At 39.4% G+C, this 16,070-nt stretch overlaps 1 protein-coding gene across 2 annotated transcripts in view; it reads right to left on the reverse strand.

Moving 5' to 3' along the window:
- The window catches only part of LOC143281184 (ribokinase-like), a 64,047-nt gene that overhangs the window by 45,665 nt on the left and 2,312 nt on the right, over positions 1 to 16,070 (reverse strand). Inside the window, exons 1-2 of one of the 2 annotated variants that reach the window (XM_076586221.1) lie at positions 14,425 to 14,505; positions 12,545 to 12,677 (exon numbers count right to left, since the gene is read on the reverse strand). In XM_076586221.1, the coding sequence (XP_076442336.1) occupies positions 12,545 to 12,677; positions 14,425 to 14,468 (177 nt within the window). In that variant the 5' untranslated portion in view covers positions 14,469 to 14,505. Of the gene's footprint in view, positions 1 to 12,544; positions 12,678 to 14,424; positions 14,506 to 16,070 lie in introns of those variants that run through there. The other variant, XM_076586220.1, reaches the window with a different exon arrangement.

The following is a 16,070-nucleotide window of genomic DNA, read 5'->3' on the forward strand; positions in this document are numbered from 1 at the left end:
CACAATTCACCACTTGTGTCAGGGTATCACTGTGACAGAAAGAGGGAGGGCAGGATATATATATATATATTTTTTTTTTTAAGTTCTTTTTTTGGGGGGAGAGAGGGAGAGAGAAAGGATACTTATTAATGCATCTGTTATATTTTTCCAAAATCGTCACATTTATTTGTATTTTGTTTGTATTTGTATTTCTTTTTATCAGAACAGATTTCTCTGTGTGAAATTCAGGCTGCTCTCCCCAGGGAGAGCTCGTTGCTATACCACAGTGCCACCCATTTTTTTTTTTTTCCTCTGTGTGCAGTTTTATTTGTGTTTCTTACCAAAGTGGATTTTTCTTCAGAATAACCCTTTTGTTGCCGTGGGTTCTTTTACGTGCGCTAAGTGCATGCTGCACACGGGACCTCGGTATATTGTCTCATCCGAATGACTAGCGCCCAGACCACCACTCAAGGTCTAGTGGAGTAGGAGAAAATACTTTAGCGACGGAGCCGTGATTCGAACCAGCGCGCTCAGATTCTCTCGCTTCCTAGGCGGACGCGTTACCTCTAGGCCATCACTCCACTTTTACCTTTCATCATCTCTAAGAGAAATTCACATGTGGTTGTGTTGTTCATACTCATAGCATATAAACACACTTGTACAACATACCAAACAAATATGATGTACATAAGTATGCTTTTTATCTACCCACCCACACCCCTAAAAAACCAAACAAAACAAAAAAAAAAAAACCCAAAAAACACCCTGAAATGTTTCAGGTTCTCCACTCCCAGCGGCTGAATAAAAAAAAGGCTCTTTTCAGGCCCAGGATCATCATGAGAAAGGACAGTGCAGAGAAGTCAGCACACTGTACATGTCATGGCTGTCATTGGTGAAACATATACACATGTAGCAGCTGTTAGTGTTATGTTTTGGATTGACTATACTGTGCGCAGCCAGGAAAACAAAACAGTTACTATGGAAAAAACTCACTGGAAGGTGTCACTGTATTCATGAACACCCAAATATAATAATTTATAATAAATAATAAAAAAAGACCTTTGTATAATCTTTCTCAAAACTTTTTTGTTGTTGTATATTTGGAATTATCTATGTAATTTTTCTGTCTGACATTTTCCATCAAAAGTCTGTTCATTTCATCTTGCATACATCCAATGATACCTGAAGCGAGATCTGTGTGTGTGCCAACAGAAGTATAGCTGAGATCTGTCAATGTGTGTGCGTGTCCTTTGTGGAGAAAAATGATGTGATTGTTATGTGCTGTATCAGCACTGACATCTAACTGTTCTTCAGCATGTGAAGACAAGTCAGTGGACTCTGTAGACTTGTTCAACTCTGTCTGACAGTTCTTTTGCTTCTGTCGGGTTTTCAGTCTTGTACCCCTGTCAGAAGGTTTTTCTCCATGCGTGTGGCTGAGATTCTGAGTTGGAATCCAGTCTGGGTCATCAGTGTACATTTCATATGCAGATTCACCTGTGGGCACACCAAGTACACATTTTGTAAATTACAAAACACAAAACAACACATCTTTATTCATCCACTTGGAAATAAATTGTTCATCCACAGGCTTGTCAGTTACCCTACACACTATCTCAGTCCACAGCCAAGTCTACCACATACACATGACAAAGGCTGGACCAAAGATATATATATAAAAAATAGGAACATATATAAAGCTAAATACATGCAACTACAATCAAATAATACAACACACCGGGTACATTTCACACACACACACACACACACACACACACACACACAGAGTAAAATAACATGAATATTAAGAAACACAATTTCAGAGTAAGAAATGCTTACAACTATAAAATCATTATTGATTGTTAAATGAGGTTTGGTATAAAAAAAAAAAAAGAGTAATAAATTGCTGTAGTATATGCAGTAACAGAGACTTAGACTCATGTTCTAAAGTACCATGCACATTAAGATAAGATATTCCGTAATAAAACTTCTGTCACAAATTATTCATTATAAATAATAAATCTTGTATATATTATAATATATTCTGAATTACAAATTGACCACTGCTGACACAAGGGTTAAAAGTATTTAAAAAAAACAACTTAATTATACAATTAATATCCAATTTAGTACAAACAGGTACAGCTATAAAATGAAAGACTATAAAAACAAAAAACAATAACTGTTGGTTGTAAAATAAGACTTTTGATAAAAGGCATCCAATATTTCAGAAGATAGGTCAGTCTTCAGGGTATGTAACCACATCTTTAAATCATTGAGACTGAAATTTTCTTTCATTAGGCTGCTTGGTCTTTCTCATTGTTCGAACTTGGGACCGAGTCAATTGATGACTCGATCATGCTTATAAATTCAATTTTCCATTATGAAATCATCCAACAAGTAACAGAGCTTGCAACTGACAACACATTACATTGTGTAACAGACAGTACTATACATACCTTTGATGGTGTGGATGCTGGACTGAGCTACCTTTAGTGAATGTTCCTGCCTGCCGGTGTTAACCACCACCTTTGTACTTGCCATTGCCCGCACGTCGCATGCACGTAAGTAAATAGATCTCGGACGACGAACAGGCCCCTGAGTTGACAGGTCATTAAACCGAGTCAATCGACGCCTCAACCGTCTACTAGTCAAGTCAAGATAGTGTCGAAAGTCTGTTCATCAACGCAATCCATTCTCGCCGACGCGGGCATTCGATCTCTCCCTGGGTTGTCTTGACTGTGAATATTCTAAAATAAACTGATGCGAGTCTGACCTATTCTGGCATCCTCGTCTCTCTGTGTATGCATCCGACAATACCACTTGTGGTTTCCCATCTCCACAAGATGGCGAACCGACGCGGTGAAAAAGACGTGACGTCATCTTTTCGCAACCCATTTCTGCGAATTGGGAGACCTCTTCTATGGAGACGTAGCGATATAATTTTAAGTTGTATGGTTATCGTGGTATCGGGGATGCACAAGGTTTGGGATGCCAATAGAAGTTGGGTTCACAAAAACTATCCAAAAAATAACCAATAACCAAGCAAAAAAAAAAAAAAGGTTTCATGACCCAACTGACAATAAATATCTGACTTTCAACAAGAAATGTTATCACATCCCATTCAACATAATTATTAATATTAATCACCAAACTTTGTCGAGAAGTATCTGCCATTTTGATTTTCATGATCCACAAAAAAGCAACAACACCAAAAAAACAAAGCACACAAAAAAGCACATAAAAAAGAACTACACGTTCATGAACCAACAAACCAACCGAGAGCTAGTTTCACGTGATTACAGAATGGTACAAAATATTTGGGTTTCAAAGAGTCGTGTCATAATAACCACCTGCCTATATGAAATAAATAAACTTTTCCCAAACCTCCACGATCTTCTCATTCAGTCTCCAAAAAAATGAAAACTGCTCAAATCTTACACGGGAAGAAAAATTGGTAATGACCGCTTTTAGAAAATACTCCCTTTCTCTGATTCTGAAAACTAATAAGTCTTACCAGTTAAGTGCATTCACGCTCTGTACAGTCACGTGCGCGATTATTTCTTCTTTAGTTACACGACTGACACAGATTTACCGTGGACAAACGTCCTTAATGCATGCTGGGTATCTCCGAACAGAAGTATGGATGACAGGATATTCAACAGGGGAGTCCGGCACAATATATATAATATATATATGTAGCAGGTCTGCACATAATATGTTGACCTCAGAAATCGGAAAAAAAATATCCACGCCACTATGCACCGTTACCGAGATTCGAACCAGGAACCCTCAGATTACAAGTGAAGTCCAACGCCTTTGTGTGTGTGTGTGTGTGTGTGTGTGTGTGTGTGTGTGTGTGTGTGAGAGAGAGAGAGAGAGAGAGAGAGAGAGTTCGTGTGTGCGTGCATGTGTGCGTGCATGTGTGTGTGTGTGTGTGTGTGTGTGTGTGTGTGTGTGTGTGTGTGCAGTGCGTGCATGTGTGAGTATGCATACGTTTTTATATTGATATGCACTTGTATGTATCCTAATTTCTACTGTATTTGTGTTTGTGTATGATTTTCGATTTATGTTCGTATCTTGTTATGTACTATCCCCCCCCCCCCTCTCCTGACCCCCTCCCAATATTCCTTGTGACCCTGATACACTTGGTAATAAAGACATACTCTATTCTATTCTATTAATGGGCTCTAAACGCCTCATATGAAACAAAACATGAACAACAGTGCATTACAACACACAACAGCTAGCACATGAGGACGCAGAAAAACGAAATATATGTACACCAACACACTTAGATAGTAAACACCCATTCAAAGGGATTGGAGAAAGTGGGAGAAGACAAACGGATACGGCATGCTTCATCACATCCAAATGCCATTTTGAATAGGTAGGCTTTTAGTTTCGCTTTGAAGAGGATAGAAGAGTTGCATGGTGAGTAACGGAGATCCAGAAGAAGAGAATTCCAGAAAGTCCAATTCCAAACAGAAGGCGCTTGATACTGAAATAAGCTTTGTGAGTTAGTTGTCATCTGCAAACTTACGAAAATCACATCAATGTTCACTGATGATGTCTGGTACTAGACCAAGAACTGAACCTTGGTGAATGCAATGCCGAACTTCTGAGGTCCAGATTCGGAATGAGAACTTGGGATGAACGCTCTTTGAGTGTGACTGGAAATATAAGACTTAAACCAATTATGTGAGGGCTGTGCCAGAGATTGCAAAGGTACGATAACTACCCTACAAAGTCACTTCAAGCAACAAATATACAAAAAAATGCAGCGTGGACAGTACATGAAAAATGAATCAACAGAAGAAAGGCGTTCCCTTTCTGGAGGGTGGGTGGGTGGTGTGGAGAAGAGAAATGGAATCACACCATGAACATTTCAGATAGGAAAAGTAATGTGTTATTTAGATATATGAGCGATATGTGTCAGTGGTAGCCTATTAAGCGCATGAAACATTGTTTTGGTCAAGCGTGCGTGCGGCGTCATTTAAAAAAAAACATTAGCAAGCAAGCATACTGTATATATAATCGACAACTACTATGGTATCGGGTTGTATATTTTTCCGTGACAGTACATACAACTGCATGCAATATGAAGTATCATATATATATATATATATATATATATATATATGAAATATTTTGAATTACTGACTGATACAGAAACCACTTTGTTTTAAAACTATGTATGTTCACTACCATTCCGGCATTGTCTGGTTTCAATCTTCAAGTCACGCCATGTTGTTAAGGGACCTTTGAGGGACTTGGGTATCCACAGCGCTTTACTGATTTATTCATTGGGTCCATGTGCATATTTTCATCAGTTCCAAACACTACAATATGTTACTATAAGTTTAATTTTATGTTTGAAGACACAACACAATTTGCTTTTAACGTTTCCAGATTTAATCCTGAAACGGTAAGATTTGTTGCACCTCCAGGATAGGATAGGATAGGATTTTATTCTTATTAATTGCTAGCTAGACAACAGTTGTACCAATGCATGTAAAAACAAAACTGCCTGTTCTGCAAGGTTTTAACAATAAACTGAAATACAGATTTACAATCAAAGAGTATATAGCCTGGAAAGACTTTGTTCATAATGATTTTATCACTAGATGGTTTCCATATTAAGCCTGTTTAAAGAGACCAACTAATGTATTGAATATTACATGTTAACTACAGTCTATATAATTACAACAGTGATCTAGATCTATTCCATATTTTACATCTCAGTGCAAGACCATAATTATATAGTTTAATGGAAATGGCAACTGCCCATTCATCAAGCTTATGAAAAAATTGAATAAAGATGCATATAAAAACAAATATCTATCTATCTATCTGTCAATCTATCTATACTTATGTTTTTCAATGCCAAGATCTCTGATGCTAAATCAAGCAAAAAACTATATTCCATTACAAAGAAATTTAACCTTTCTGGCAGAACAAAATCTTTGCTTCCTTTTATTTATCCATCTTCAGTATTGCCTGATGTCTCCTTGGATTTTTTCTGCTAAAAAGAATGGTTAACCTTAGGAAAGCATTCAATTCACAGTCAGTTGTGTCACATCCCTTGGGAAAAGTATTTCACAGCGTTCCTTTTGTTGCTTTTACACCTGTATCAGAGAAAGATGTACTGAGTGTGTTGAAAAAGTCTGCTCCAAAGACATGTGACCTAGACCCCCTTCCCATTACCATATGAGTGTGTAGATGCTGTTTTGCCTTCACTTACAAAAAAATCCTAAATGCAATTTATGGTGTCTTCCTGTATGAAAACAAAACTGCACTTGTTAAGCCCCTGCTGAAGAATGCCATTCTGGATCACAATGACCTCAAAAGTTTTCACCCTGTATCCAACCTTGCTTTTGCATCCAAAATTATTGAAAAAATTGTTCTCTCCCAACTTTCAGACCATTTAGCATCAAACAACCAGTGTTCTTCTTTCCAGTCACCATATGGATCTGCCTGTAGCACTGAAACTGCTTTGTTGGAAGTTTGTGACCTTTCACGGTCTGTTCATGAAGGCAAACTGTCTGTGTTGACCTTGCTTGATCTGTAGACTGTGTTTGACATGATAGTCCACAGTATACTTCTTTCTAGACCTGAACATGTATTTGGGATTCATTCAACAGTTTTGAATTGATTTTCTTCATACCTATCTAACCGCTTCCAGATTGTTCCTTCTCCGTTCCCTGGATCATGCTGTCAGATGGTCAGTCCGATCTGCAACGTGAAGTCAGCCGTCCTCAGCTGTGCAGCAGGTGGTCCCCAGAGCTTCTAGTGGACTTCCACTACACAGGGCCAGGTTTTCCACCTCAGTGCACCATAAGTTGGGCAGAACTGTAGCAAATGCTCTGGTGTCTGTGGGCATGGGCATTCATCAGTAAGGGACAGTCTCAGTCTGCAGAGGTGTGAAAGGAGCCTATGTCCAGTTCTCTGTCGGAAGATGACTACTTGCTGTGCTCTGTTTAGAGTCCAGAGAGCATCCTCCTCTGATCCAGCTTGGTTTTGTTTCTCATTGCTCTCTGAACTGGCTCTTCAGCTTTGCTCTTGCTTCTCTATATGAGATAAGATGGACAGTCTGTTCCATTTTGCTGCCCACCTTTGAGAGCCTGTCAGCCTCCTCATTCCACAGTGCGATGGGATCCACTGGAGGGTCATCAGTGTCCTCTGGCTCAGTGTCCCTAGTGCCTGTCTGATGTCTCGCAGGATCTGGCTTTCTTCTCCTGCAAGGAGACTTTGCAGCACTGAATTGCAATCCGTCAGGATGACTTTGTGCGTAGGCAGCTCTTCTCTGGAATTCAGAGTCTGTGCTGCATGAAGCAGTGCACAAGCCTCTGCTCTGTAGTTAGTGGACAGCTGACCTGCAGGGATGGACTTTGTGACACAGCTGCTATCTGGGAATCTAATGAGAAGACCCCTCCACCTTTTTCCTTACAGCACTCTCAGCAGAGTCATCTGTGTAGACAAGAGTCCATCTGTCACATGAATAGTCTTGGTCCACCATCTCGAGGGTCAAGTTCCTCAGTTCTGCATTGATGTGGCTGTCCTTCCTGCCTACTCCAGGAACATCTAGGACTATGTTCAGCTCCTCTGACTTCACTCCTCATAGTCCTCTAGGATTCCATCTGTTGTTGTGGAGGAAGCAGGCCACTAGTAAGGTGTCGTTGTTTTGCTTTTACAAGGTGCTTCAGACTTTGTCTCTTTAGTCTGTTTTTTGTTGGTTCCAGGAGCTTAGCATGCAATGGATGGGATGGCATCTCTTCATCTTTTCTGCTTGCTGCAGGGTCTGTTCACTGTGCCATTCTTCCGGTGAGTGCAGCCATGTTGTCTTTTCCATTGCAGAAATGGGCACTGTTTTCATTCCTCTTGTGATCAGCTGGAGGCCTGCATTTTGGACCTTGGTGAGTCAGGCTGTGTTTGTCTTGGTAGTTGCTGACCAAGATGTTGAGGCATACTCGAGTTGGGGTCTCACAGAACCTGTGTACACCTGGGTCAGGATCTTTGTGTTTGCATCCCGTTTTGTGCCAGCAAGTTTTTTCATCACAGCCATCTTCTGATCCAACCCTGATCTCTTATGGTGTGCCACAAGGCTCTGTCCTGGGCCCCGTTCTGTTCATTCTGTACACTGCTCCTCTTTCTTATGTCAATTCTGGTTATTCTGTTGATACTCAGGATACAAAATGCTTGCAGAACCTAACCAAACAGTCTGATTCAGTCAATGTAAGATTGCATTCTTGATGATAAATCCTGGATGACATCCAAAATCTAAAGTTAAATGATGACAAAACTGAAGCCATGATTATTTCCTCTTGGATGTCCACATCTGTTTCTTTTCCCTGCCTCTTTTGTGGTTGGCGATGCCACAGTTCAGTTTTCTAAATCAGCAAGGAACCTTGGAGTCATTCTTGACTCAGTATGCACACACAGGTAGTCAATCTGATATGCACAGTCAATTGTGAACTTCGATGGATTAACTCTATCTGTCAGTATCTTTTTGTTGAAACTACAAAAACTCTTATTTCTGCTTTTGTGCTGTCATGAACCGACTTCTATAATTCTCTTCTCGAGCATAATCTTCTTCAGCGAATTCAAAAACTTCAAGAGAATGCTGCCAATCTGACTCTTAGGGTCCACTGTACTGATCACATTTCTCCACACCTCCGTACTCTACACTGGCTCCCAAATGAAGCGAGAATTAAATACAAAGTTGTATGTCTCTGCAATTCTGGTTTCCACTCCACAGGAACTATCTATCTTTCTGACCTTATCAGTGCTTACACTCCCTAAAGAACTCTCCACTCTTCCTCTGACTGTTACCTTCTGAAACTTCCTCATGTCAATACAAATACAAGAACCTATGGTGAACGTTCTTTCTTTGCTGCTCGTCATATCTGGACAACCTTCCTCATCATATCCATGCATCTGATTCTATCGCTGCCTTTCACTAAAAAAAAAAAAACCCAAAAAACAAAACAAAACAAAACAAAAAAACCCCAAAAAACTTGATCCTTTCAAAGCCTGTCTATAAGCATTCTCCTTCCTCTCAAACACCATCCATGTCAGCTCACTTTGGATGCACGACGAATGAGAGAGGGGGAGTGTGGGGGGGGTTGGGGGTGGTAGGGTGGGGGGGGGGGGTAGGTAGGGGTTTTGAGAAAGAGTGGACATGAATGATACATGTAAATTGTTAACTTTTTCTTTCATGTAAAGTGCCCTGATCTCTCTCTCTCTCTCTCTCTCTCTCTATATATATATATATATATATATATATATGTGTGTGTGTGTGTGTGTGATCAATTTGCTTTGATGTCAGAATTGTTCAGTTAACCAAACATTTCATACCCACTGGCAATGGTGGTTTTCGTAACTGAGCAACACAATGTACATGTACATTACATAGCACTATCAGAGAAACAAATGGAGACACACACACAGGCACACACATGCATACACACAAACCTTGAAAATAAGTTAAACTGAAGAAAGAAGAAACACAAACCCTCAAGTCTTTGGAAATTAGTTTTTAATGTCTGGAAAAAAAAAGAAGAAGAAAAGCCGCCCTGTCTAAATAACTAAGCTGTTATTAGCACTGACACAGTCAGCCACTGAATCACCTACACAGTTCTTTCACCCACACTGCATCCTGTGTGATTATCATTCAGGGAAATTCACCTGTGATTTTTACACACACAATATCCATAGTCTGTGTGATTTTCATTCAGGGAAATTCACTTGTGATTTATCCACTCACAATGTGTATCCATAGCCTGTGTCATTTTCATTCAGGGAAATTCACCAATGATTTTTCCACTCACAATGTGTATCCATAGCCTGTGTGATTTTCATTCAGTGATATTTACTAGTGATTTTTCCACTAACAATATGTATCCATAACCTGTGTCATTTTCATTCAGGGAAATTCACCAGTGATTTTTCCACTATCAATATGTATCCATAGCCTGTGTGATTTTCATTCAGTGAAATTAACCAGTGATTTTTGTACTCACAATGTGCAACTTGAGACTTTCATCAAATTTACTTAAAAGTCATGGGCAATCTTTCACCCTCAATGCATGCCATTAGAGTTTTTCAACAAAAGCAAGTAAGATGAAAAATCACTCACTGTGTATGACAGCATAGGTGGATTTTCACCCATGTTGTACAGCATGTGGAAAAAAAGAAGGAAGGAAGGACGGAAGGAAGAAGAAGAAGAGGAAGAAAAGGGAAAAAAAAAAGCAAACAACAACAACAACCCCGAAACAAACTAAAACCAACACCCAAAACAAAACAAACAACAACAATTTAGGAATGTTTAAAGGGAACTAACCCTGTTAGTATTCTTCAGCTACCTAAAATATGGATTGACCTCCCTTCCACTGATTCTCGGTGCACTGATAACGTGAATCAAATGCTTGGGTATTTGTGTGTGCCTTAAAGCCTGAACCGGACTATAAATGGCGGGCGATTTGAATCAAGCCAGTTTCTCACCAGAGTCTGACACTAAAAGCCTAATAAAGCTACGGTTTGGCTTCATTTATGGCAGAGAGCGAGATTTGCCTAGCAGCTTCCAATCTAGACCTGAATTGACTTTGGAAAGTACAAAATGTGTCAGCTACACGTAATACAAAATTTGAATGCAGAGAAAAGGGGCGCAACCGAAACCTTGCTCTCGGGAGTTAAGATTTTAAGTCTTTGGTAATAGATTTTCAATTTTTGAAAAAAACATGAAGAAAAAAAAATATATCACATGGGTCTTATCTATCATAGCAATTATTTGGTCTCAAATCAGTTGCACAGAACTGGAAGCTTCAGTGTGTTACAGAATTGTACAGCTAAAAAAATAGTGTGCTGTGACCTGCCTATCACAATGGTCAGGGTTTGCTTGTCTATGGCAATAGATAATGGTAATGTATTTTGATTTTTTGGTTGCATTGTCCTAACTGCATAGCCTCAGCTTTCAAAACATGTATAGGTTCATATAATTACATGAACTTGTTTACTTCCTTCATATAATTACATGAACTTGTTTACTTCTTAAGTATTTTCTGGTTATAACACTCGATGCAAGTGAAGGGAGCAAAGTGAACACATCTGGACTGAGCAGCTTACTTGCAGGGTGTGTGTTTTTGCAGTGTAGCAGCTGTAGGGAGCAAAGGCATTGCTACTCATGCGTGAAATTTATTGAGATACTGAAATTTAAAAATTGTTGGTGTGCACATGTGTCACGCTGCTTCCATTTTTCTGTTTATCATCTTTCCACTACACGGATGAGGAAAACAAAATGACAAAGGATTCAAAGTGCGCAGACTGATCCATACACACCACACTATATCTGCTTTTAAAAATTTTTAAATTTTTTTTAATTTTTAAAAAAAAATCAAAATGAAGGCTGTGTGAGGGTTGTATAGAGAGACTTAAGGTGCTGGTCAGGCTTGAAGATCATTCAGGATGCCAGTGTTGTGTAAGTGACCCCCCTCCCCCTTTCCATTTATAACGCCAGCATCCTGATATGAATCACTGTTGTCAACTTTCATGTTGTATTCTGCCAAACTGCTCAAGCACGCCAGCTCCTTTATTAACATGTTTATATTCAGATGTACATTAAGCATTTATCAAAACTGATGACAGGTCTATACATGTACTTTTTCTCTTTTTCCTTTTTTAACTCCTGCAGACGAGTTTAAAAAGATCAGTATTTTTCCATACACCATAATTTTGTTTCAGTGCTGTGCTTGTCCATTTGATCATGGCTGTTTTTGCAAAAAAATAAAAATTAAGAAAAGAAAATAAAATTTAAAAGGCATGTGTTATAGCTGTCATTTCTGAAATCTGCTTTCCCAGGTTTTTATATGTTGATGTTTTACACAATCCTAGGACAGGCTCTCTAGGATTGATCAGTGTGTTGGGTTTAATGCGAAGATCAGGTGTCTGCTTTAAAAAACAAACAAACAAAAAAACAACTCTATTCATTTTTTCTCTTTTATTCTATTTAAAAGTAATCTTTTTACAGCAAATGTATTGCAGCATATATGGATCAATCTGCATGGTATCAAACCTCCTGGAAATTTCTTCTCCTTCTTTGTTCGTGGGCTGCAACTCCCATGTTCACTTGTATGTACATGAGTGGGTTTTTACGTGTATGACCGTTTTTACCCCACCACATTGCAGGCAGCCAGACTTGGGGGTGTGCATGCTGGGTATATTCTTGTTTCCATAACCCACCGAACCTGACATGGATTACAGGATCTGTAATGTGCGTATTTGATCTTCTGCATGCAAAAACACACAAAGGGGGTTCAGGCACAAGCAGGTCTGTACATATGCTGACCTGGGAGATGGGAAAAAATCTCCACCTGTTACCAAGATTCAAACCCAGGACCCTCAGACTGAAAGTCCAACGCTTTAACCACTTGGCTGCTGCACCTGTCCACACGCTTTCAAACCTTGAAACTGAAGCTTAAGGTGCGTTCCCAACAGTTATTTTTGACTAGCTTGATCCGCAGCCTATGCTTAGTTTCACCGTTTTATGGGGGGAAAAAAGTTAAACGACTACCTTGGCCACCATCGCTGTCCTTGCTCCAAGTTTTGAGGACATGACACACTGATTGGCGCCCTTGCCTCCAAAACCCATCATGAACTTGGTGCCATGGATGGTCTCCCCTGGCTTGGGCTGCCTGGGCGTGTAGCTAGAAAAAGAACAATAATGTTAATGATAAATCATGATAAAAAATAAGAATAATGGTAAAATAGGAATCATTTTACAAAGCACATATTAACAGTGTACTCTCAGTATACTGCATGCACTCCACTCTAAAAAAATATTCATGCACACACACACATACTCAGACTTGGAATGCCACATAGACTGGATGGCAGCGAGTCCCAAATTTGGGGCAGTGAAACTAAGACCATGTTCCCCAACAATCCCCAACTATCTTGAAGCTGGAAGAGCTTTTTACTGGAAGAACAAAGAGTACAAGAAGAGAGGTACATGGAAAGTGAAGCTGATAATTACAGCAGAAGTGACCCATCAAAACAGTAATTGGCAGGAATTTTGCAGAGAACCAGTGCAGCTCTTTCAAGAACACCCCCCCCCCCAACCCCCCGAAAAAACAAAACAAAAAACAAAAACAGGTACAGGTGAAACAATTTCAATTTTATTATATTTCAGCAACTGTCACATCAACTAGCCATAATAGCTATGACTATTAACCAGGACTACAATAAGCATTCTTGGAGGGTGAAATTTATTTCACGTTCAAATTCATGAGGAAAACCCTGACGCTGACCAGAGATGTTTGGTTAAGATTTGTCAGGGAATAACTACTTGTATCTTATTTCTCTGTTTCTCTCAAATACAAGCATTTACATGCATGCATTTTACAAAGCACACACACACACACACACATGCATACACACACACACATTTCAATCATTTTCTATATGTAACACACATACACACACGCACATGCACAGAAACTTTCACTTACTAGCATGCATACACAATAATTTCTTTTGCCCCCCTCAATTTTTTTCCAACCCTCATCAAACATCACTTTCAGTGAAAAGACATTAAAATAAAGAATGAACATATTACTTACAATCAGATTACGTACAAATATGGTGCAATTTTAAACATAAACCTAGTAACTAGACAACGTACGAATATATATTTATTCTTCTCCCTCAACACTGACGAGTCACTGAGGGCACCTGACAGAAGAACTGTTCACCAGATTCCTCCAGGTCTATCGGTTGTGTGTAAAAGCCTGAGTCTCTGCAAATGGTTTTCATGTCCATTCTGCAAGTTTGCCAGTCCACTGTTGTTGTTTTTTCTGTCTTCACATCTGCCTCCCTCCTTCAACAGTTCCTCGGTGAATTGTTTTAAGAAGGCCACCGGATCTTATGTAGCTACTAGCATCTGCTAATCTGTTGACTTAGGATTAAAAAAATTTTCATCTTTCACCCACAATCTCAAACAGGATAGAACATTGGACCTCCAGACTGAAAGTCCAGTGCTCTTGACACTGAGCTAGCATGACCGCGCGCGCGCGCGCGCGCGTGTGTGTGTGTGTGTGTGTGTGTGTGTTGAAAAGGGGGCGTGTACCTGAGGAAAACAAGGCAAAACAAGTGAATGTGGGAATGTATTTTGGGTTGTCCACGTAACCATCAAATACTGCTGACTGAAAATCACTGCTTGTTAAAACCTATCTGCAATAACCGCCACACATACGCGGGCAGTATGCTTGAATACGATAACGTGGACAAGTGATACATTGCTGACCTCCGACCTTCGTCGAGGGCTGTCAGAAACGAAAACCTGAAAACGAGTTCTTAGCCATGACAGCGGGTGAGAGAGTGTGAAACATTTTAAGTTTTTCAGCTCATCTACACACATGCGTGTTGTGTTTAAGCCAAAAACGCCAAACAAACCTGACTAAATCAGTCATGCAGCTTCCAACAACGACAACATCCATGACGACGCTAGATCGCGGGCTTGCGATGCAAGGTAGATTATCTCCCTTCAACAGTGGTTGTAGTGGCGAGGACCAAATTGATAAGACCTTGCAATACGACCCTTTTGTTTTTTAATGGAAGAGTACATCGGAGAATGGTAATATGTTTATGATTTATAAAGTTTCTTTTCTTTTTTTTTAGATAACGCTATATTTTAACATACAAATTTAATGATGAATTCACTGATATTGATTTTCGAACGCTGCGTGTTTGCAACAAATACAAAAGACTACGAGAGTTATTTCCCGTAGATAAAGCGGACGAAGCACACCACAAGAAGCAAGATTGTGTCATCTTTGTGACACGAATCGAGTGGGAGACGAATACCACTTTGTCACGGAATGTCATGCAATTCAAAATCTCCGCAATCAGTATTTACCTAAGTATTACAGAACACGTCCCAACTTCATTAAAGAAGGTTTTAATGTGTTTCGTTAGGAGCCAGTTTCAGTCCGGATTCTTTGCCACTTATGCTTTAACTGTACTTGTTGAATAGGAATTAGAACAATGACTTGTGTTAATCTTGACACCGCATTCCGTACATATCCATTTGTAATTGCATGATCATATATATATATATATATATATATATATATATATATATATATATATATATATATATATATGCCTTTTTTCTCTTGTATATATCAAACCAATCCCAGTATTACTGGCAAATGGGTGCTAAAATAACATGCAAATTATTGTGTATTTTATTTTGTTACACCATGTCATTATTAATGCTATGCTCCAACTAAACCCCCAGTTCCCAGTTCAGGCTCAACTAGTCAGATACAGAGCTGTATTGTAAATCTAAGTTGTGATCTGTGCATTTGTCTATTCTTATTGCATTGTACCAGACTGATGATTACATTTGGCCTTTTATTTCATTTTATCCCCCCCCCCCCAATTTGTATTATCCCCCTTTTGTTTCTTCTTTTAAAATTATCTTCGCTTTTCCTCTGTGGCCGTGATCCTGTAATTGTCATGTTTCCTTGTTTCTTTATGACTCAAAAGAGTTAATGGGAATAAACAAACTCTGAAAACAGAAAATAAAAGTGCGCCGAATCTTGACTGAAAAACTGACGGAGTGTTCGTTCTCCATTATGGCACTGTATGTGCGTGCGTGTGTGTGTGTGTGTGTGTGTGTATTTTGCATGCGCACATGCCGGCCTGCACACCTACTGTCCGCATGGACATGGAATTTGGTGGAAATCATTCAACTGATCACTTCAGTTTCTGCGCCTTTGGAAAAAGCCAGCTGAGATCAGAAAGCACTGACGAATGCGCCTTTTCTCGCCAGGGAGTTGCAGCCCACGAACGAAGACTGACTGAAGAACTTGAAAAAGAAAATCAAGGTCGTTTCCCAAATCCGTAAATCCAGACGGGTCCAGTTTTTGACAGTGTAACTGTTTCGCGGGGAAAGTGATTTGCCAACTCGCCGGTCTCTATTTCCTCGTCAGTTTTTTTTTTTTTCTTTTTTTTTTCATCTTATTTTATTTTTCTTCTTTATCATATTTTTTCCTCATAAAACCGCTAAGATAACTTCATTTCATTGTCGAGGC

This window comes from Babylonia areolata, chromosome 4, assembly GCF_041734735.1.
Source record: "Babylonia areolata isolate BAREFJ2019XMU chromosome 4, ASM4173473v1, whole genome shotgun sequence".
NCBI lineage: Eukaryota > Metazoa > Mollusca > Gastropoda > Neogastropoda > Buccinidae > Babylonia > Babylonia areolata.